This window comes from Trichosurus vulpecula, chromosome 7 (genome assembly GCF_011100635.1).
Source record: "Trichosurus vulpecula isolate mTriVul1 chromosome 7, mTriVul1.pri, whole genome shotgun sequence".
In the NCBI taxonomy this organism is placed as follows: Eukaryota; Metazoa; Chordata; class Mammalia; order Diprotodontia; family Phalangeridae; genus Trichosurus; species Trichosurus vulpecula.
In genome coordinates this window covers 208188779-208212541 of record NC_050579.1, presented here as the reverse complement: position 1 = coordinate 208212541, position 23763 = coordinate 208188779, and the positions used below count along the sequence as shown (strand labels likewise).

Here is a 23763-nt window from a genome sequence, read left to right as displayed (position 1 = left end):
GACATTTTAAGGTATAAACAAAAATAAAATAAGAGTCTGCCAATGTATATCTCCCTCTTTGACCTCATTTTGGCTTCATTGGGAAATAAAAGCAAAGAGAATTAATGCAAAAATTCTCTCATTTTCTAAACAGCCTGCACAGCTACTTTTCAATGGAATAGTTTTTTTAACTCTTTGTGAACAAATGTTTCTTTGTAATCCAGGCTTTAATAAATGGGAGCATTTCTGGGTATTATCCCAGGTAAAATATTCTCAGAAGAGGATAATTCTTTCTCAATAAAATTCTTGGATCTCTCTCATTTAAAATGCATTAATTAAATGATATGTGACCTTAAAATGACATTTATCCTGATGACAAGGATATAGCAAACTTATAAGTTTGGGGTGGATTCTAGTGTTTGTTTATTTTTAAGTGCATTTGGTTATCTCTTCATTCTTATTACAGATTGCACTTCCTCTTTTGGGAGATATTGGTGCTATGTTGAAGGTAATCCATTGTTACACAAGACTATCTGTTTCTGTTCATTTCTAAGGAAATAGCCAGGACATTCTTATAAGATGTAGCTTGTTTAGTCTCATCAACAATGTTAAATTTAAAAGCTAAGACATATATTTTTAAAATAATTAAGGGATGAATGTTGCTCATTGTATTTTGTGCCCTATGTTAAGCCCTCTATCATGACCTTCTCCTGGGGAAGGTACCAAAGACCCTGTCCTAAAGTAAGCTATAGAAAAGAGATGGTAACATTAGCAACCCTGAATAGATTATTTTCTTGTTCTAGAGGAACTTTTTCCTAATTGGAATCTCTCGGCAGTGTTCTCTTAATAGGAAGTTACATACCTCGTTCCCTTTTGGGACCCATTATCCCATTTGCTTTACCTGTCCTGAGTAAGTACAATCTCATAGGGAATAAAACCCAAATACAGATAACTAGAAGAAATGCATGAAATATATTACAGAGTTAGAAAACACAGTGGTAAGAGAGGTCAGAGAAGGAAGGTTAACCACAGCTTGTTTTCACAAAACAACTTAAGGGACCAACATAACATATCAAGGAACTGAACAAAAAGAGGAGAGAGTACTACCAAGCATGACAACTAGCTTGTTATTAAGTTGGATGGCAATCATTTTCTCCATCTGCAAATTCAGAGTTAAACACAAAGTTTTAGTTTTTACTCTGACATTTTCTCTATACTTCTTAACAGGACATTAAGTGTGTTAGAGAAACTAAATATAATAATAATCTATGTTATATCTATGTGTTGAGAGCAAAGAGCATGGGGACTGATGTCACAGGTGCAATGCAATCTCTTTTTTTCTAGTTCCCTTCCTTGTGGAAGTTATATGTCTAGCTCTTGTGCGTTTCACAATAATATTCATAGAAATAGCAGCTCTCTCCATGTAAGAATGTGTTGCTAACAAAACCACAGCATCACGCCAATGATCCAGTAGTGAGAGGAGTGCTCTCTTCCTAATATTGTATGTGCATTTTTATTGGAGTAATAAACATCAGAGGGAAGCTAGGTGGTCCAGGCAATAGAGTGCTGGGCCTGGAGTCAGGAAGACTTATCTTCCTGAGTTCAAATCTAGCTTCAGACACTAGCTGTGTGACTCTGGGCAAGTTACTTAACCCTCAGTTCCTCATCTGTAGAGATAGTAATATATATTCCATATATATTATGCATAATATATATATATATTACTATCTACATGGAATATATAGTAATATCTATGGAAATAGAAAACTACTCCAGTATCTTTGCCACCCAAGTTGGATCAACGAAGATTCGGACACAACTGAAAGGACTAAACAGCAACAATAATAAACATCAGGGGCTTTTAATCTTCATTAATCAAGAGCTGTCATTAGAACATCAAAACAGTTTTAAAAGAAGAGTTTGAAAAATATCACCAAGTACATTCATCTAATGTAGAAATTTCAAGTTGGACAAGATTACAGAGAAGCAGTAGGACTAAGCCAGTTAAAGAACAGAGTAATCTTGGGGGTGAAGGCTAACTTTGTGTTTGAATGCTCTTGCCTCATGTGGATACAGACCATAAGTCCTAATGTGCTTAGAAGGAACAAGAGAATCCTGAAGTGCCATGGTTCCAGGGCTTCATTAGCTAAAATAAGAACAAGTTTCAAAAAATGACCTCGTAAAGCACTTTGCAGGAGGAAAATAGAAGAGTTGTTCATGTAGCGAGAATGAGAGACAATAGACAGCTAAAATTGTGTATTGGAATCCTTATATACTGAAATGAGAAGCAGCATGTCATGGTACCTAGAGAATGGACCACAGAGTCAGGAAGATCTGGGTTCAAGTCCTGCCTCTAATGTTAATTGGCCAGGTGACCCTGTGCTTAAACTCTTAAATTAACTTAACCTTTCAATGCCCCTAGGCAATCCTCTAAGACAGTAAAGTGAAGAGTAGGTGCCAATCTGCACTGGTAGAAGGAGTTTATATACCACTGGAATCACAGGTTCCATTAAGCCCTTGGATGTTTCTGATGGATCCTCCAAAAGAGGTTTATGAAAATATATGAACAAGAGTCCCGAAGGCCAAGATAAGATGGAAAGGTTTCAGCCTGAGTTGGTAAAGGGTGTTGCTCTAAAGATGAAATCACAGAGCCATTGAGGTGTCCAAGTTTCAGGAGCACTTCGCCAACATGAGGCACACACTGCCTGTATGGGCTGTGCTCCTATTTACAAAAATATGGTCAAGGTTCTAGCAACAAATACCTGATAGAGTAATACATCATTCTAAAAGAAAACCTCCTGGGGAACCTCAAAGACAAATACAATAGCAAATTAATCAGAAAAAGGAACAGAATGATAAAAATGAATATGATTTATGAATACCAAGCCTAAATCTATTGGGGGAGTAATTTGGTAGTTTGGATTTTTTTAAGAAAAATAGAAAAATAATAAGCAGCTGAAGGCAAAATTTGAACGGCACAGGATGATAACATACCCAGGAGTAAGGAGACCATAATTCTTACATAGACCTTGGCACTGACTAGCTGTATGACCTAGGACACAGTCTCTCTAGGCCTTAGTTTCCTCATTTGAAAATTTAGAGCTTGGGATTAGATTATTTCTTAGGTTCCTTATGGCTTTTGCATTCTATTATTTCAAAGTAGTTTATCATTTCCTTCTCCAGTTCCTTTTATAGATGAGAAAACTGAAGCAAACAGGGTTAAGTGACTTGCCCAGGGTCACACCGCTAATAAGTGTCTCAGGCTGGATTTGAACTCAGGAAAGTGAGTCTTCCTGATTCTAAGCCCAGTGTTCTATCCACTTAGCTGCACCCATTATTCATTTTACTTACTCTCTATTTATTATGTAGTGTTGTATATGTATGACTGTATTCTCTCTCCATATCCTAAATTCCTCTACCCCACCCTCAGATCATTCTGAAAGAATTGTGAACTCTGTAGTAGCAGAGACCATGACTTAATTACCTTTGAGTTTCATATAACACCCAGCACCATGCCTTGCATGCAGTATGCACTTAAATAATTGGATATTTCAAAGATCTTTGATGTCATCCATGTGGGTACTCTCTTTAATAGTAGATCATAATCCATCCTTTCTGAACTTGACTAGCCTTGTTCTTAGAGGGCAGACTTAGACTCCTTTGATGTGTACTCATTAATACATGATATTGCATGAGAGTTTTCTAGCAGCTCTGCCATACTGTTGATTCATGTTAAGCTAATGGCCAATTGAAGCCCACAGGGTTGTGGGTTTTTTTTTCAGAGAGGAGAGGGAAGGAGAAGGGGATAAGGGGAGGGAGACAAAGACAGACTGAGAGGGAAAAGAAACACACAGAGACAGAGACACACAGACAGACAGGGATAGAGACAGAGAGAAAGAGAGAGAGGCAGAGAGACAGAGATAGAGAGAAAAAGACAGAGAGAAAGAGAGAGAGAGAGAGAGAGAGAGAGAGAGAGAGAGAGAGATGGGGGGGGGGCGTCAGTAAGCATTTATTAAAAGCCTCAGCCACATAAATTGTGCTAAGTGCAAGAGATACAAAGACAAAAGTGAACTAGCCTCTCTGCTCAAGGAGATCGTATTCTAATGGTATATATATATATATATATATATATGTATATATGTATATATATATATATACACACACATATGGGCATATGCAAGGCATATACAAATCAAAAACAGAGTAACCATGAAAGGGAAGGCAATAGAATCTAGGGAATCAAGAAAAGGCTTCCTTCAGTAGGTGGCAGTTGAACTGAGTCTTTGAGGAAAGCAGGTATTCCAGTATGTGGAGGTGAGGAGGTAGAGCATATCCAGGCATGAGTGAAAGACAATTCAAATGCATGGGGTGATGGAATGTTGTGTGTAAGGAACAGAAAATGGGCCAAGGTTGTTGGATCATAAAGTACATGAGACTAAAGTATAAGAAGACTAGAAAGCCAGGAAGAGATCGGATTATGAAAAGATTTTTTTAGCTATGTGATAGACCTTATGTTTGAGTTGTGAGTCAAAGCATTAAAATATAAGGTCCTACTAAACTAAATCTAAAAGCAATTGAAATGCAAATAAACTGATTTTCAAAACGGATAAAGGTGGAAACTAAAATCTCGTGGCAAATTAGTACTTAGAAAAGGAATCAATAAAGAAAAGAAAGGGAATTTCCTCAAAATTTTTATCATTTTTGGATTTGATGTAATAATCTAATGTCACAGTACCAATTATTTCTCAAATGAATTCCTCCCCTGGTAAATAAATTTATTTTCAAGCCACATTTTTTCCCAAATAACTTTGAGTAGTTTTAAAAAGACAAAACCTTTCATCATAGGCTTCATTTTTTCATATATTCTAGTGTTTGTGGCAGCAGCAATCTTTAGTCTCCATTTGTAAATTGAAATAGAAGCCAGACTCTGAAGGATTTGACCAAAATGTGCTTGCTATGCATGACTAAAGTCACTAGGCCTTTGTCCATTCCTAACAGAATGTTTGTGGCAGCTGTCATCCTAGTATCCCGGGGTTAAAAATTGCCAAAGGAGAGGAAGGAGGAGCTGGGGAACCTGGAAGAAATTATTATGCGGCAGGGAAGGTAAGCATGGAAATGATCTCATAGCGCTTTGTATTCCTCTTTTGCCTTTACCATAGTCTAATTAGTATGACTTTTAGTTCTATACTGTGTTATCTCATCTTACTAGATTGCAAGCTTATGAAGGGAAACACTGTTTCACATATCCTCCGGCACCTAAAACAGTATGTTGTAAATAGGATTCAATTAATAAATGTATTTTGGATTGAATTATACATAGTAGATATTTAATAAATATTGTTGAATGAATGCATCCTGAATATGTGCTTTTTGTGGAGTATAGATACGGCAATTCTCTTGATGCGTATTATTACTATTCTATTCCTTTCAGGGTGATATTGGGCCAAGAGGCCCTCCAGGAATCCCTGGCAGAGAAGGACCAAAGGTAAGGGAATCTTTATTTTATCTTTTCTCTTCCCCTGGTCCAAATCCTTAATTCAGGGTAAAAAGGTAGAGGGGTGTAGAAACTACATGGGTTGATATATGGGGACAGTAACTTGAAAGGCAGCTACATTGGCATGGTTACAGAGGCTGAGCCTTTTGACTGATGTCTGGCTGTCCTTTGAAGTCTGGTCAGCATTCAAAGCCACATTCTTCTGGTATTTGCTGGAAAACAGTAGAGTGATTGTTAAATATGGTGTCTTCATAGGGAAGCAAAGGGGAGCGCGGATACTCTGGATTACCTGGTGAGAAGGGTGATGAGGTAAAAATGATTCTTCTTTTAATTATCTTTTCTGTTATTCCTAATAATTAAGTCTCTTTATGACTGATGAAACACTAGCAATATATGACTCCTGAATATGGAGTTTCTCTCCCATAGGTTGTTTTGCAGCCCATGTTAAACTGCTTACAAAGTAATAAGAAGATAAAGATTTATATATGTCTTTGTGAGTTTCAAAACCTTTTTTACTACCTGATTTTTCACATAACAAGATGTGTAGATGTTTACTGCTAGCTTTTCCATTTCAGACATGAAGAAAATTGAATCACTGAGTAAAATGACCAATTGAAGGTCAAATATCTTTTGAGATAATGTCTCAGAATTTCTGCTCTGGGCCACAGTGATACTCAGAACACAATTCTGTCCCTGTATAATTCACATTAACTCTTGAAAAAAACCAATTAGGATGATAAATTGTTGTTTATTTAGGCGGTTTTGAAACTAATAATTCTTAATGAAAATAAGTAAACCATCTGGCATATGCTAACCTTGATGCTAATGTAGGAAGCCAGCATACCATGAAATAGATTGGTTTTTACAGGTGAATCTACCTATCACTTATGCTGCCATAGTTGTCTATACTTTCTTCACATTACTAGGTATTATCATTATCATGCATTAATTTTTTCATTTGTACTGATGCTATTTTGGAAGGATATTTTTCCAAATTCACATCCAAGGGCAAGGATTTTTTATTATTATTTTCGCCCATAAATAAAGCACTAAAATAACAGGGGTAAACAAGTTTGTGCTTTCCTAAATTCTCTAGAAGACTGCACCAAAGTGCAATAACAGTAACGGATTTTAAATGGTCCAACAGCTTTTAACTGCCTAGATTCAAGAGGTAGATTTTGGAAGCAATTGAAAAGGTAATAAGAGAAAGGCCAGGAAATAATTGGAATTTGGTTTTTTAAAGAGGCTTCAAGGTAAATTCATTAAAAGTTAATTTTTATTGATTCTGTAGGGTACTTTGCTCTCTTTGTGGACTAAAAAGCTATTGCATGCTGCTCCACTAGAAATAGCTACTGGTTCTAATATACTGCATAAGGAGTCTATAACACAGGACACAATATAACCCTCATACAAGATTTTACACAAAGCTATTAACGAATTAAGGGATTGTAGTGGTTTCAAGTTACCAGTTTCCCAATTGTGGACATTATAAATCAAACAGAACCAATCTATTAATTCAGCCATGATTAGAAATTACAATTTCTAAAATTGAATTTTTTAGAAAAATAATATAGCTCATCTACTCTATCATTATAGCAACGTGGCACTGTAGTTTAAGAGCTAGCCTTTGAGACAGGAATTCTCTGGGTTCTAGCCCTACTTCTGATACTTACAAGATACTTAGTCTTGTGGCCACACATGAGCAAAACACTTAATCTCCCTGTGCCTTGCTCCAGGCAAATATTTAGATATCTGAATCCCTAACATGTACTGGTGAGGGAGTTTTTCCAATGGTAGCTCCTGCTAGTGGTGAAATCAGGAATCCAAAACATCCTTCTCAACTGCCCCACCCCCACCACCAACGTGTTAGTCAAATAAGACTTATCTAATGTGAACACCATTCTCCTCCTAGCTGAAAAAAAAAACCTTCATTCAGTTACAAAGTACTTTTATATTTTCAAGTCTTCCATTTCCCATTGCCTCTCCTTCCTCTGACAGGATACTTTTAGAGAGAAGTTACACATCCATCGCTTATGGCAAAGTGACTTCATTTGTCCAATGTTCATGATTTACATTTCTACAAAATTTATTGCAAATACCAAGGGAACAACTTATTAGAAGCTGGTAGAGGGCAGACACACCTCTCTCAACACAATGGACTCTCACTTGGTGCTCAAGGCTTACTAAGCATGTTTTCAGGATAATATGGATAATTAAGATATGGGGAGCTACTGTCAGCCATGAATTATTACAATGGGAAATAAATATTCACTAGACAATTACTGAGGCAAGACTTATGAGCTCAAAATATCCTAGCAATGAAGGGCCATAGCTCCGATGATCCCTGGATGGACATATAGTAAATTTTAATTTCTACTTATGCTTGGTACTCTGTGCTAAATGGAGTGCCCTACTACCTACAATGTATTTGTCTTCCTCAATGACCAGCTTGTCTCCTAAAATTATCTTATTGCCCTTTATGAATCCACAGTAATTTCTATCTATGCTACAACATTTCAGCTTGTTCAGAGAAAGACTGCTGAGAATGTATTTTTTTATTTATGGGCTGCAGTTTATTTTAAAGTTTAATGTGGTCATCAAAGGTTAATGAGCCCCAAGCTTATAAATTAGAAAATCTCAGGACTCATTCAGCAGCTCCAGACTGATACAATGGTCAAGAAAGAATTATGTGTGAAATAGAATACGCACACACAAAACTTTGTAGGAATATGAGGATTTCTAAAGGAGTCCTCTATGATATTGGCGCTGCCCAATCCATAAATAGCATCTTTCCAAAGGAAACTGTTTCTTTTACATTATTGTTAGGGAGACTGATAAGGGATTAAAAAGATGCCAAAAATCGTGTTCTTAGGTGAGATGCATTGTTACACAGTGGGATATACAGGGTGTCCCAAAATTCTTCATGCAGTTTTAAGCTATTAAAGTTTTCAACTGCACTAAGACTTTTGGGATACGTTGTATCCCAAAAAAGCACCAGCTGGACTTTGAATCATTCCTATAACCACACAACTCTGTGATCTTGAATAAATTAGTGAAGTTTCCTAGCCTGTGCCTCAGTTTCTCTCTCTCTCTTTCTCTCTCTCTCTCTCCCTCCCCCTCTCCCCCCTTCCCTTTCCCTCCATCCCTCTCTAGATCTTTCCCTCAGTATTATTATATCCAAATATTTAAAGTTTGGAGGGACCTTAGAGATATCTCATCCAAGCCTCTCATGTTACAGATGGTAGAACTGAAGCCTGGAGAGGTTATGTGCCTTTACAATGACATCATGTATTATGAAAAACAATCAATAGAAAAAATTAATTACAGGAATTTCTAGTTATTGTATTCACCTATTTTTGTCTTTGTATATTGTTGGACAATTAGCAAAACGCATTCACATACATGCTCATGTAAACTTTACAAAAGCCCTATGAAGTAGTTAAGGCAAATATCATTATCCCTCATTTTATAGTTGATGAAAGTCAGGTAGAGATAAGTTAAATTAAAATGTTATTGTAATATGTCATTTTTCAGTTGTGTTCAACTCTTAGTGATCCCTCTTGGGGTTTTCTTGGCAAAGACACCGGAGTGGTTTGCCATGTCCTTCTCTAGCTCCTTTTACAAATGAGGAAACTGAGGCAAACAGTGTTAAGTTACTTGCCCAGGGTCACATAGCTAAGTGTCTAAGGCTTGATTTGAACTCAGGAAGAGAAGTCTTCCTGACTCCAGACCCAGCATTTTATCCACTGCACCCCCTAGCTGCCCCTAAATAAAAATATTGTCCATTATCTTAAGCCTTGCAAAAAAAAATTTGAAATAAAAGCATTTTGTTATTAATTCTTAAGCAGTGCCATCAAACCTATGTGACCTTAGTCAAGTCACTATACATTTCAGTTTCCTCATCCGTAAAATGAAAGAATTAGACCAAATGATCTCATAGGTCTCTTCCATCTACAGGGTGTCCCTAAAGTCTGGACACATAGGCAAAAATGCATATTTTCAAGAAATGGAATGGATGAAATTTTCAACAACATTTTATTTAATTGGAATATTAACAGACCTTAGCCCCCTTGACTTCTTTTTCTGGGGTATGCTAAAGGAGAAGGTGTACTCAATGAAAATCACAGATGCAGCACATTTGATTGAACACATAAAGAGTGAATGCTCTAAAATTGACGGCAATGTGGAGTTATTGCATCAGGTTCACATGAATCTTGCAAAGTGCATCAACCTTTGCATCACAAATGATGGAAATCATACTGAAGATATTATTTGTTGATATTCCAATTAAATAAAATGTTGTTGAAAATTTCATTCATTTCATTTCTTGAAAATATGCATATTTGCCTAAGTGTCCAGACTTTAGGAACATCTTGTACAGATCTATGATTCAATGAACCAAATTCAGATTTGCTTATGGGATGAAATTCTTATGAAAAACAAAAACCAGTAGACCAATCTAATATTTTTAAATGTTGAAAAGCTGTTTCTAATGAGGAAATTGTCATCTTAAAAAGAAACTACCAGCTGATTAATAACATTACTAAAAACAGCTTTTGTTCCAGTCTATGAGTTGACACTCCTGTGTTAGATTTGAAAATCAGAACCATAACTGAAGTACAAGAAATCATTTTATAAGACATTTGTTCAATCAGAAAACACTTTTTACTAGCAATTCCATGAATTCACATAATGAGGGGATTATGTTGGCAATGAGGGGATTCCCTTACTGAATCCAACAATACAGAGAACTAGGTAATATTTAAAGTCCATTTCAGGTCTAGAATTCTGGGTTTCTACAACCCTCTGGTCCTAAAAAATCCTAAAGGTCTTTGTGAATGATCAAAGAAAAATCAGATTATGGTAGCTATAACTTTATTGTTAGGTATATTTCCTTCCATGCGTACAATTTTTTTTATTTGGGTAAGCTAAGGCTGGTGTTCAGTTTTTGGTTAAACAGAATGAAGTAGGGAGTAGCCTCATGAAGTAGTGAGCCTCTCATAACTGGAAGTCTTCAAACACAAGTTGTATCATTTACGGGGTCATAGATTTAGAGCTCAAAGAAGCATTAGACCCAATTAGATCCATTTCACAGATGAGGAAACTGGGGCTCAAGGAAGTTAAGTGACTTAGCAACTAAGATCTTTTTATTCTAAGTCTGCTGTTCCTTACACAATACCAGATGCGATTTACTTCAGATTGAGGTTAGATGACCTCTGAGGTACCTTCCAATCCTAAGATTCCATATTTCTGTGACTTGATTATCTAGAATAATTTTTCCCTAACCACCATAGATAGTAAGACCTTTATAGCAGATACAGTGGGTATGGTGTTTTTGTAGATGTACAATTATTTTGTGTTAAAATTATGTCCATTTCAGGGTCTTCAAGGAAGTCCAGGCACTCCAGGAGCCCCAGGACCTATCGGACCTGCTGTAAGTGTTTGGTGTTACTATGTTTTGTTTCATGAGCTTTTTCCTAAAGCATATAGACATGTATATAGTATGGGGCTATGAAGGAAGTTCCCCATACTAGTTTTCAGTCAGCATTATTTTCCACCCTTCTGAGCATTAGAGACTCTCCATTAGAATAAGAATTTTGTCCATAATTCAACAACATATTCAACTTATCAGTTCAACAAACTCTTGTTAAGTACCTGATGTGTGCAGAGCACTGTTCAAGTCCTAATCGGGAAAAGGATTCTTAGAAGCCAAGCCAGGAGTGCCTCAGTAGTCAACACCCAACCTGAGAGTGATAGTTGTCTCTCTTGGAAGTCTTTCTCAGCCCCCAAGGCAAGTTGCTTTGGGAGTGTCTTTTCCTCTCCCCATACCTGTCCTTCCAGGCTCAGCTCATGTCCTTCATTTTTCATGAAGTCTTTCCCATTGATTATTTGATCTTCTCCGGACCATTGTACTACTAATCTCTGATCCCAGTTTAACTCTCAGTTGTATAAGTTTTTCTATAGTGTAAGTTAATCTTGACTCTAGACATCACTTTTGGGGACAGGGACTGTACTTTGTGCATCTTTTGTGGCCCCCACAGTGCCCAGCACATGGGCAAATAGTGGGTAAGAGATTAATGATTATCTGACCAATTTCTACTCATTCAGTTTCAGTGTTCAATTCTCCACTGGGTCTTTAACGATCACTGCTGCAACGTGACTGAACTGATTTTACATGTTAAAAAAAAAAACAACAACTTGACTTGGTGCTGACCACAGGACAGGTGTTCCATCAAGGCCTCTTGAATTGAATTCCCACAATCCATAGCTTCAGCTCTCTCCTGAGACTTAGTGTTCCCTATGCAATATCCATAGCGATGGGTACCACTTTTCTCTCACCATAATGCAGAAAGTCTTTAATCCAGGCATTATCCCTGTTCATCAACAGCAAAGTTACTGCATTTTGAAGGTAAACTAGTAATTGGATTAGGCTAGCTGGGAAGAGAATTTTTCCTTTTTATTCTTAAGACATTAAATGAGAATTTTTTTTTTCTGTGTCAGCACAATCTCAGTAGACCCTAGAAACTTTGCTCCAGGTCTATACAACCTGAGCACAGTCCGGTAGTTCTATGGGAATTATTTTTCTTGTGCATAGACGTGATCATTTCATTCCTTAGCTCAAAAATCTTCAGTGGACCCCTATTGACTATCAAATAAGCTTCAAACTATTTTGGATCTTAAGGCCTTAGAGAATCTGAAACCACCCTTCCTCCTTTCCACGCTTAAATCATATTATTCCTCTTCATTCACTCTTTGCTTCAGCCAAACTAGACTTTTCTTTGCTCTCCAACCCACTCTGCCCTCTCCCACCTCTCATTTTTCCGTATGCCTAGAATATCTCCCTTTCCCTTTTCACCTGTTCAATTCTCACTCATGTTTTATTTCATACGCATTTAATTCATACTCATACTTTAAAGTCCAACTCAAATGCTGCTCCCTTCATGAAGCTTTCCTCTATCTCTACCTCATCTCCTGGGTTGCTAATATATTCTCCAATCAGACCTCACATTTTTTTATAACTCTCTTAGCTTGCAATATTGTGTTACTGTTAGCTTTATAAGTGTCTTATCCACCTACTAAACTGTAGGCTCCAGAAGATGAAAGACAATATTTTATCTAAATTCTGTGCCTGTCCCACTGCCTATCACAGTGTTCTTCGTACATGAAGTGATAAATAAATGTTCGTTGTTATTGGGCAGTTAATTAGGAATATGCTATAAGCAACATGGACTTATAATTATGCTTCTGGGTTCCCTGATGCTCTCAGGGTTGTGTATACTGGCTACAGCTGACATTTCTAAGTCACTTATGTTTTCCACACAGTCATCATAGACCCAGCCTTCACACAACTATAAGACACAATTTTCAGTTACTTCACTCAACTTCGTACTGGGAAACTACAGTATTAGATAAAGATAAATCATAAGGGGTCCTGAAGTCAAAATAGGACCAGAAGTAAGATTGATTCAGTCCTGAGCTAGCGAAGAACTAAAACTCCTGATATCTGTTTCCCTAAGGCCAACCTAAGGCAGATCCGAGCCTATAGGCTAAGCTTGAATAAGCCTAGTTACTAATGCTATGGGAATTGGAAGGAGTAGGGGGGAGGGGGTAGCATAACATTACACTATCCCAGTGAACATTCATTCTTTATTTTTAATTAGCAAACAGCAGCACTTCAGTTATAAGCCTAACTGAAAATTGTGTCTTAACATTAAAAGTGCAGAGACAGGCTGCTAAAGGAATTATGGGAAATGTGGCTTTTATACTCCCAAAAAAGACGAAAGTTAGTTTTTCTTTTCTGTTGATATGATGCAGATCACATAACCCAGTAGCGAAATCATTAATTCTCCAGTTTCTTGAAGTATTTAAAAAGTTGATGGCTCTCAAAAATTACAGCCCATTTAGGAAGACATAATGGGTAATGTTATGTAAATTACCATTTAAACAGCAAGTGTAAATTCTTAGCTGTATCAAAAGGTTCCAATTAAGGTCACTACATGTAGTTGGCCAAGGTGAAGAAAGCAGCCACGAAATACACATTTTTACCATTTGAAGGCTTATCAGCCGCATGCAGCTGTTCTATCGGCCAGAAGAAATGTAAACTTTTAGGACTGATTTAATTAGGACCAAATGACCTTCAAAATGGGTAGCAGTCAAACTTTGGTATCATTTTATTGTTTTCCTTATAAACTAACCTGGTGTGTTACAGGGTTCGTTGGGAAGAACTGGACATCCTGGTCCTCCTGGAACAAAAGGTGAAAAGGTAAACCCCCTGAAAAAAAAATATACATACACACACATATACATACACACAGATATATATCTATAGTATGTATATGTGTGTATGTGTATATGTTTGTGTGTGCGTGTGTGTGTGTGTGTGTGTGTGTGTGTGTGTGTGAAATTGTTACAACCAAGACTCAGGTAACTGGTAGGATAAGATAGACCAGAGGAGGTTGAAGTGGGATCTCAAGAGAGATCCAGAGGGCTGAATAAAGTTGAGGGTGTGAGGGTCTGAACATGGGAGCAAAGCCAACAGAAGCAATCCCACAGGGATAGGAGCCCAAGGATAGACCCCCCCACACTGAGTGGTCTAGACACAGGAGATCCATCCACAAGGAAGAGAACAGGCAGGATCTAAGCACATTAAACAAGAAGTCCAAACTGAGTCCAAGAGACACGAAGTCTTTCTGTTCAAGCAGGAACAGGAGCATTAATCAGAGGTGATCCAAGCAATTGACAGGGACATAGAGAAGCAGATAGAAGGGACCCAAATGAAGTCACCCTTTGGTTCAAAGAAAGAGAATCCAGTCCTTGAGCAGAGCAGTGCACCAGGCTTGAAATCCACAAATTGAGGGACTAGGGTATAGGGCAACGAACTTAGTTGCTGGGAAACAAGGATACAAGCTAGGGCATCTAAGTGGTGGCACAGTAGATAAAGTGCCAGGCCTGAAGTCAGGAAGACTCATCTTCTTGAGTTCAAATCTGGCCTCAAACATTTACTAGCTGTGTGGCCCTGGGCAAGACACAACCCTGTTTGCCTCAGTTTCTTCATCTGTACAATGAGTTGGAGAAGGAAATGGCAAACCACTGCAGTATCTTCGCCAGGAAAACCCCAAATGTGGTGACAGAGTCAGACAAGGCTGAAAAACAATTAAACAGCAAAAATAATACAAAACAAGAAGATACTGGAAAACTAAGGTATTAGACAAAGATAAATAATAAGGGGTCCCGAAATCAAAATAGGACTGGAAGTAAGACTGACTCAGTCCTGAAGTTGGTGAAAAACTAAAACTCCTAATATTTATTTCCCTAAGGCCGATGTAAGGCAGAGCAGAGCCTATAGGCTAAGCTGAGTAAGCTTCACTACTAATGCTAGGGGAATTGGAGGGAGTAGGGGGAGAGGATAGCATGACATTACACTATCCCAGTGAAAGTTCATTCTTTTTTTTTAATTATCCAACAGCATCACTGAAAAGAAATGGGGCATAATGGTAGCAAGTAACAGAGAAATGCTAACATAAATTTAAAGGAAACAATGTGCTTATTCTATAGAGTTTTAGAAGATTTGCTCTGGTAATGTCACAGGGGCCCCCTTTTTTCATTCTTCTCCATCCTCTATGGGATCCATTCAGACATTCCATTGCCTTTGAAGTTAATGGGAATTCCATACTCAGATGAGCTTTGGGGCCCAAACCAAGAAGAAAAATGAGTTTTAATTGTAGATATCATGGCAGAAAGTGTCTTTTAGTGGTCATATATTTTTCCTTGTTAATTGACTCATGGACACTTTGGCATAATTCCCTGAAGAACACTTTGCCACCAGTCACCATCCACTGCCTGGATGTAATGTGTTTAGGCAAATGCAAAGATTTGGTATTCCAAATGAGAAGTTTTGAAAGACTCTGTGTTGTGCTTTATGTGAATATAAAAGACGGCATGATGCTTTTTATAGGAAAAGCTGGTTGTCACACCGATTTGACCCAAACTCAGAAAATGAACTAACATCTATGGGCCATCAAGATACTTGAATTATATGAATATGAAGTGTGTAATTTTCCCTTCTTATTCCTTGGTGCGGTGTAAAGAACCTTGGCTCTTGAGTTAGAGAAGGTGGCTTCAGATTCTGCCTCTCATACTACCAGGGTGACTTTGGAAAATTAATCAACAAACATTTATTAAGTGCCTACTGTATGCCAGGCACTGTGCTTGATGCTAGAAATTCAGATACAGCAAATGGAACAATCCTCAATCTTAGGGAATCTCTATTCTCCTACCTTTCATGGGCCTCAGTTTCCTCATGTGTAAAATAAAATGGTTAGAGTAGCTGACCCAGATGTAACGCTACATGCAAATCCATGCAGGGACTCTGCTGTTGTTTGCTTTAGATACAAAATTATTGTTCTGAGAAAGCCTAGAAATCTAAAATACTTTGAAAATAAAGTTTCTAAAATCACTCTTCCTTGGAGAAAAGGAAATTTTTGAATTGTATTTTAAAAAAATAAAATACTGTGAAATATATTTTTTCAAGTTGAATCCTGAATTTCTTCTCTCATACATTTTTCATCCTGATTCTTTAGAAAAGAATAATACATCCCAGACAATTTTACTGTAAAGGAAATCTCCCCAAGGTAGTGTTCTGTAGTTATTACTTATATTCAGTAGGACACATCTTTTTTTTTCTTTTTTAGATTGTGCCTGTGATTTCATTAGAGAAACTCCTAGTGAGAAAATTCCCTTTAACAGTCCAGTCAGTGCCTGCTCAGCAACCTACAGTCTTAGACTCTGGCTCTCTCAGAGTTAAGTGACTTGTCCAGGGTCACACCCCTAGTATCTATCGGAGACAAAATTTGAACTCAGGTCTTCTATCTACTATGCCATACTGCCAAATGAAGAAAGCGGTTCATTATGGTTTTGCAGGCAATTTTACGTCAACGTTGCCCTTGGCACACAGAAACTAAAGTGGATACGGTGTGATCAAGGTAGACAAAGTGCCCCAGCCCCCTTTGTCTTTGTGTAAAGGCCTCAGCATGTTCATCAAATGTGTAAGGGTGTTTTGGGTAGCTGTCACTTGGACCCAGGTGTATGACTACCTGGGGTGGCTATCTCACTATTTCTGTCATAATTCCTATCAATAGAAATGATAGAAGAAGAATATGAGAAGCGATACTGCCCTTTGCTGTGCATAAGAAACAGATTCTGCCTCCAATATTACCACTGTAACTTTGGACAATTAATCAACAAACATTCCTTAAGTCCCTACCGTGTGCCAGGCACTGTGCTAGGTGCTAGAGATACAAATATGGTATATCGAACAATTGTTAATCTTAGGGAATTTATATTCTTTTAACTTCCCTGCGCCTCAGTTTCCTCATTTGTAAAATAAAGAGGTTAGACTTATTCTTGGGTTGTATTAAGGGGATTAGGAGGGAGAGAATCAGAGTGAATGATTGGGCAGGTAGAAGCAAAATGATGTACCAATATATTTTTTCAATGGATAGTTTTTTTGACATTCAGATTTATGGCTTATAGATACTCGGTGACATACAGAAAAGAATAGCTAAACCAAATATTTTCCAACTGTGACATATAATTCTTATAACATTTTCAGGGCAATGAGGGATCGCCGGGAAAACCTGGACCACCTGGACCTCCTGTAAGTTTTTTTCCCCCATGGATGAAAACTTTGAGATTCACATTTTAAACAATAATAACTAATCATCTAATCTATGTTTAGATGTAACACAAAGCTAACTCAAATTATCATATATAATCATATATATATAAATATATATATATAAATATATATATACACACATACACACACACCATAAATATACCATATACCCATTTAGCCTTGGAAAGACCTGATTCTCCCCTATGTGTTCTACATACAAAATACATTTAACTTTGCCCTTTATAAATATTTTATAGCTCATTCTGCGTTGGTATAATTATGTGATTATTCATTTCCATACTTGCGTGCACACATCAGTTCTTTCTTAGAGTCTAAGCTCCTAGAAGTCAAGGATAATCAACAAATTAAAATCAAATCAACAAGCGTTTACTAAGTAACTGTCACATTTAGAGTATTATGCTAGGCAATGTTGAGATACAGAGTTTAGGTAAAATATAGTCACTGCCCTCAAGGATTTTGGGGATACAATGCATAGTACATGAAATTGTCTTTGTGTAATAAATTTTATAATAATTTTTATTTTATTGATGATAATGAAAGACATGTGACTTTCCAGATATGGAGGAGAGAGGAATAATTTTTTGTATCCTCTCCAATCAGTATCAATTAAAATGATTAGATTTAACTAAATCATCTCTAAAGTCTCTCCTAGTTCTTGAGATCTCTCCATTGAATTCTTTTCTCATCGGAAGCCATGTTCAATGTATAGCAGAGTTCTGTAGTCCTATAGGGCTAAAGATTCCTCCCTCCTCCCAAAGCCATTTATGGCAACAGCCTGGCCTGGGCTAAAAGCAGAATGTTTAAATATTATGCTGCTTAAATATCTTCCTTAAGAAACCAACATTCACTTTTTTCACTTATTGGGGAACAAGAGCTCTTGTAATTCTTGAAGCCAGAACCAGTATGGGCAAAGCAGTATTTTGTTTCAGAGTGCTAATATAGATGATACTTCCTCCTCATGAGGAGTCCTACTGAAGGCAATCACCATTCTGATGACAATTAGCCTAGCTATTCCGTCTTTCCAACCAAGGTTCTCATGGCTCAATTTTTGTTGAAGCTTACTTTGTCCATCCCAACCCTTGCAAGAGCAATGGTTAAGTCAGCTATTTTCTCATCTACATTTACATAGTCTTCTATGTAGCTGCCCTTCCCTCAATTGCTTTTGTCCCAGATGAAAAGGTCTCTCTACTTCCTCTCCTCTCACTCTCTTTTAACTCTCTACAATCCAGCTTCTGGTCTCTTCATTCCCCTGTTACTTTTCTCTCCAAATTTACCAATAATCTTTCAATTTCCAAATCCAATTTTTTTCTCAATCTTTATTCCTCTTGAACTCTCTGCAGCCTTTGACAATATGGACCACCTTCTTCTCTTTGGCATTCTCTTCTCTCTAGGTTTTAGGACACCGCTCTCCCATTATCCTCCTACCTATCTGACTGCTCCCTAGTCTCCTTTGCTGAATACTCTTCCAGGTCAGGCTCACTAACTATAGGTTCCACAGAACACTGTCCTATACCCTCTTCTATTCTCTCTCTATACTACTTTGCTTAGAAGATCTCATCAGGTCCTAAAGATTCTATTATTCTATTATTCTTTATACTAATGATTTTCAAACTTGCTTATCCACCCCTCACCTCTCTGCTGACTTCCACTCTCACATCTCCAATTGTCTTTCAGACATCTTGAACTATATCCAGTCAACATCTTAAACTCATCATGTCCAAAACTGAATTCATTTTCTTTCTCCCTAAACACTCTCCCCTTCCAAACTTCCCTATTACTTTCAAGGGCTCCACCATCCCCCTAAACCCCCAGGTTCACAATCTAGGTATCATCTTCGACTCCTTACTACCTCTCACCTTCCCATATCCTGACTTTTGCAAAGAACTGCAGGTTTTACCTTCTTCTTCTCTTGAATACATTCCTTTATTTTCTCTTATATGGCCATCATGCTAGTGTAGGAACTTATTACCTCATACCTGATCAACTGCAGTAGCCTGCTAGTGGGTCTAACTGTCACAACTCTCTCTCTACTCTAGTCAATTCTCTAGCCATCAAAGTGATAAAGTGCAAGTCTAACCATATCACCTCCATACTCAATAAACTCCAATGGCTCTCATCATCTACAGGTTCAAATATAAAATCCTCTGTTTTGTATTTAAAGTCCTTTATAACTTAACCCTCCTACCTTTCTAGTCTTCCTACACCCTCCACCCCAACACAAACTCTTCAATCCAGTGGCACTGGCCTTCTTGCTTTTTCATGAATGGGACAATATGTTTTAGCTCTGGGCATTTTCTTTGGCTGTTCCTCATGCCTAGAAGGCTCTCCCTCCTCATCTCTTCCTCCTGACTTCCTTCAAGTCCCAGGTGAAATACCACCTTCTATAGAAAACCTTTTCCAATCCCTCCTAATTTTAGTGCCTTCCCTATGTTATTTTTTAAGGTTTATCCTGTTGATAGCTTGTTTGTGCATATTTGTTTGCTGCTTGTCTCCCCTGTCAGATTGTGAGTTTCTCAAAAACAGGGATTATCTTTTGTCTTTCTTTGTATCTATCCCTAGTACTTAGCACAGTGCCTGGCACACAGTAGGTACTTAATAATGCTTATTGACTGACTGACAAATAGGAGGAGACATGAAGATAATAATTAGTGGGGATTGATGTATCAAGTGAGGGTTTTTTGAGGTTGAGGGATACATGGGCATGTTTGTAGTCAGTAGGAAAGCAGCCAGTAGACAGAGATATATTAGTGAAAGAGTGGGGATGATAGAGGGAGCAATCTGCTGGAGAAGATAGGATGGAATGGGTTCACTTCATGTGGACGGATTTGCTTTTGCAAGGAGAAGAACAACCTCCTTATGTGATTCAGGGGTGAATAAAGAGATAGTAGTGGAAGGTATCTGAGTGATGTGATATGAGATGAGGAGGAGGGAGAAGATAGAGCTCTGAGCAAAGAGGCTCAATGCTTTTTCACTGAAAAATAAGGGAAGATTCTCAGCTGAGAAAGTAAACAGATTAGGAGCCATGAGAGGTTTGAGAAGGGATGAAAAGTTTTAGAAAAAGCCACTGTGCCAAGTGGGATAGTGAACCAATTAGGGAGGAATCAAAGGATAGCTTTGCAGCAGTGAGGGTTCATTTGTAAAATGAACTGAAGGAAATGGCAAACCACCCCAGTATCTTTGCCAAGAAAACCCCAAACAGGGTCATGAAGAGTCAGATACTATTGAAACAACTGAAGAAAACAGGTGAAGATTGGGGTTTCCATTAGTGAAAATTTCCTGTCTTAAAGATTCTAGAATTACTGATTTTGAACTTTACAAGTTACATGTAAACTTTGCGCCTACAACATTGTTCCCCATTTTTCCTAGGGATGCATTTTTATAGATAAATTCACACTATGACATTAACACACCTACTCCTTAATCATCTATGTCTTATGAAGAAACTATAGGGAAAAATGTTTTTCAGTAACCAGATTTTCTTGCATTCCCATTTTTATTCATTCTCTTGTATGTTAGCCTGTGGTATACGCTACAGAGGTCAGCAGTCTACAAACAGCATAAACTGGTAATTCAACAACTGAATTTGAATGAATAGGTACTATTTTCCTTTGTATCCATAAGTTTCTTATCTGCTAGGCTTTATCATTTGTTTCAACCTACCCTAAAAGTGCCTTCATGTTACAGGTGTGACACAAATGCTTATACCTTTTTCTTTCACAGGGGTTTTTGTTTCTGTTTTCCCCCCTGGGGAAGCTAAAAACAAAAACTGAATTTTTGTCACTATAAACTCTACCATCTATAGAATTAACTTATCTTTGTAGTTGAGTATGTGCCATTCTTGGAGTTAGTAGCACACATTTCTAAAATCCAGTATAAATCATCAATTCTACAGGATCATTAACATGAGGGAATGGAAATGAGAATTACTACATACGCTTAATGATTTCTTTTCTTATCTTTCAGGGTATGCCACTCAGCGAAGGGAACGGAATGAGCAGTTTATATAAACTCCAGGTAGTTACTTTTTTATCACTTAAAATAATTTTCCAGTGTTATATAAATATTAATTGGCACTTTTTTCCCTTATCAATTTAGGGAGGTGGAAGTGTTGCTACTTATCCTGGGCCCCCTGGTCCTTCAGTGAGTACTTATTTCTTTTAAGTAACCTTATGTTAGCCAAACAGTGATCATGAAAAGATTCTCTTTAGTCAGTAACAGCCTTCACATTGAATTGCATAGAAATTTTCACAACACAAGGAAGATAATTAAAAGACTTGGGTTGTGGTTGCTAAAATGTTTCTCTACATTAAAAACAAATAATTAGAATTTTGTCTTACTGTAATACTCTCTGAAACTAAAATATGGGATCATAGATTAAGAGTTGAAAGGACTATCACAGGTCATCAAACCCAATTCCCTTAGTTTGAAGATGAGAGGACAGAGACCCAGAATGGTTGTAACTTGTCCATGGTGACACAGATAATAATCATCGGAGCCTGGGATATTGCTCCAAACACTCACGCCACCAGACAACTCAATTTTTTATGTGTTACTCTTCAGGTATTGATTTTTGAGGTGGAAGAGTTGCTCTGGGCACATACAGAATTCGCATGACTTTTTAGTCATTAATATAATTATTATACCATATATAATATAGTATACAATATATTATATTATAAATATTATAATTAATATAGGACATACACCAGAAGATGAGCCAATGCAAACTGAGAGAGGGTGCTATGGTTCTCTCTATTTTTGCTAATCACTTAAATATCTATTTCAATGCTTTCCCTACAGGGTCCAAAAGGAGATCCTGGCGCAATGGTATGTAGACTTTTGCTTTTTTGCTCATTTTAAATAATAGCAATTTTTTCTAAATTGAGATTGGGGAATACAGTGAAGCGGGTCTATCTTTCTAAATATCCATCAGTTGCAATTTAAAAAGAATTAGCCTGTGGTAAACATAAGCAAGGCAATATGCTCATTTTTTTAAAAGATCCTTCAATCTTCTCCTCCCAAAGCCTGGTAGTGTTACTGTCACTGGGACTCATCTCTCAGCCCTAGCCTGCTTCAGAAACCACTCTGTTACTCAGGAAAGAATACACAAACAGACCTGTTGATAAATAAAACATTTTCTCCTGGTGGGATTTTTCCTATTGCCGATTCATTATTTTAGCAGACTGTGGATTTGCCCATTGGTATCACAATCCCTAGGGGAATTTTTGAACAAAGTTTCTTCTATAGAATGCCCTTCTTGGGATGTAATTCCTTAATACATGTGCCAGAGGAAAAAAAAGAGACTGTTTGTTTGCTTTTTAGGCATTATGCACTGAAACCAAAGGAGAAGATTTAGTATGCTGTCATAAACCTACTTATTAGGAGTAATGTATCAAGAGGTTAACTCTCAGCATGTAATGAGAATACCTTATCTAATAGCCAAGAAGATGATAATTGGATGCAACATCCCTCTCAACCATGGAGCTCAACTCTAAAAAATCTGCCAAATTTAGTTAGGTTTCCTTAATTCTTTGGCATTTTTCCTTTTCTGTCCTTTTCAAACATATGTTCTAGCCTGTGTGATCCCTTCTAACGTACCTTTACCCTTCAGGTATAGATTCAAACCGGATGGATTCTTTTCCATTGTCACATGAAACATTTTAACAGCTATTTCATTCTGCTTCCATCTGATGAGATTAAATTACTGGATTTTAAGTCAGTGACAGAGCAAGCCAGAAAAGGCAACCTTTGCACATCTGACTAAATTTTAAATAGAGGATTGATGAATCCAACATTTTCTCTTCTGCTTGGTAATTGGAAATATATATATATATATATATTCATAACCTTAAGGACAAAAACAATTGTCTTTCCCTTTAAGCTGCTCTTCAGCCAGTACTGCCATACTACCATATTTTCAATTGGATTGATGTGTAATTGGACATCTTTGTTTCCTTACTCAAAAGTTGTCAATTCTTCACCTGTAATACTTTTATTCTCTGTTTCAATAACCTAATTTCTCATCCAATTTGAATCATTTTTTCATATTTTCATGGGAGTCCTTGCTCATTTGGCCTTCCATTTTCAATCCAAATGACCAGGATGATCTTTCTAAATCATCCAGATAACTCCAAGATGGTAAATTGGTACCAGATATAATACAATTAGTTGCCCTGCTGGCAATTTTTGCTATACTATTGATTCAGACTGTTCAATTTGGGCCACAGAAGTAGCAATTATCTTAGTGACATTCACGGTTTCAGTGTCTCATCATCATCACAGGACGACCCTGATGTTAGGATCAAGACCAAAAGGACTAGTTATTTCCACATAATATGGCTTCCTGGTGAAGAGCTTCAGTCAGGAGACAAAAATGTAGAAGAGTTTGCTTAGTGAGCATTGCATAAAAACAAAAGGATTTTGATGTTCCTAAGGAGTGGCTGGCCAAAGAAATGTCCTCCTTCACTTTAATTTTATCTATGTAACTTGTAGCTATGTGGACAGTAATGGGACGAGCAAGCACAAGCTGACAATCACACAAACCCTCAGCAATCTCTAACTGCTACTTGCCCACATCTTTATTAATTCTCTT

The 23763-nt window shown here is 37.3% G+C and overlaps 1 protein-coding gene across 1 annotated transcript in view; it reads left to right on the top strand.

Moving 5' to 3' along the window:
* The window catches only part of COL19A1 (collagen type XIX alpha 1 chain), a 398183-nt gene that overhangs the window by 323753 nt on the left and 50667 nt on the right, over positions 1-23763 (top strand). The window contains exons 31-40 of the mRNA XM_036768309.1: positions 446-487; positions 4978-5082; positions 5411-5464; positions 5729-5782; positions 10854-10907; positions 13683-13736; positions 17085-17129; positions 21135-21185; positions 21267-21311; positions 21972-21998. Coding sequence (XP_036624204.1) covers positions 446-487; positions 4978-5082; positions 5411-5464; positions 5729-5782; positions 10854-10907; positions 13683-13736; positions 17085-17129; positions 21135-21185; positions 21267-21311; positions 21972-21998 — 531 coding nt within the window. The remainder of the gene's footprint in view (positions 1-445; positions 488-4977; positions 5083-5410; positions 5465-5728; positions 5783-10853; positions 10908-13682; positions 13737-17084; positions 17130-21134; positions 21186-21266; positions 21312-21971; positions 21999-23763) is intronic.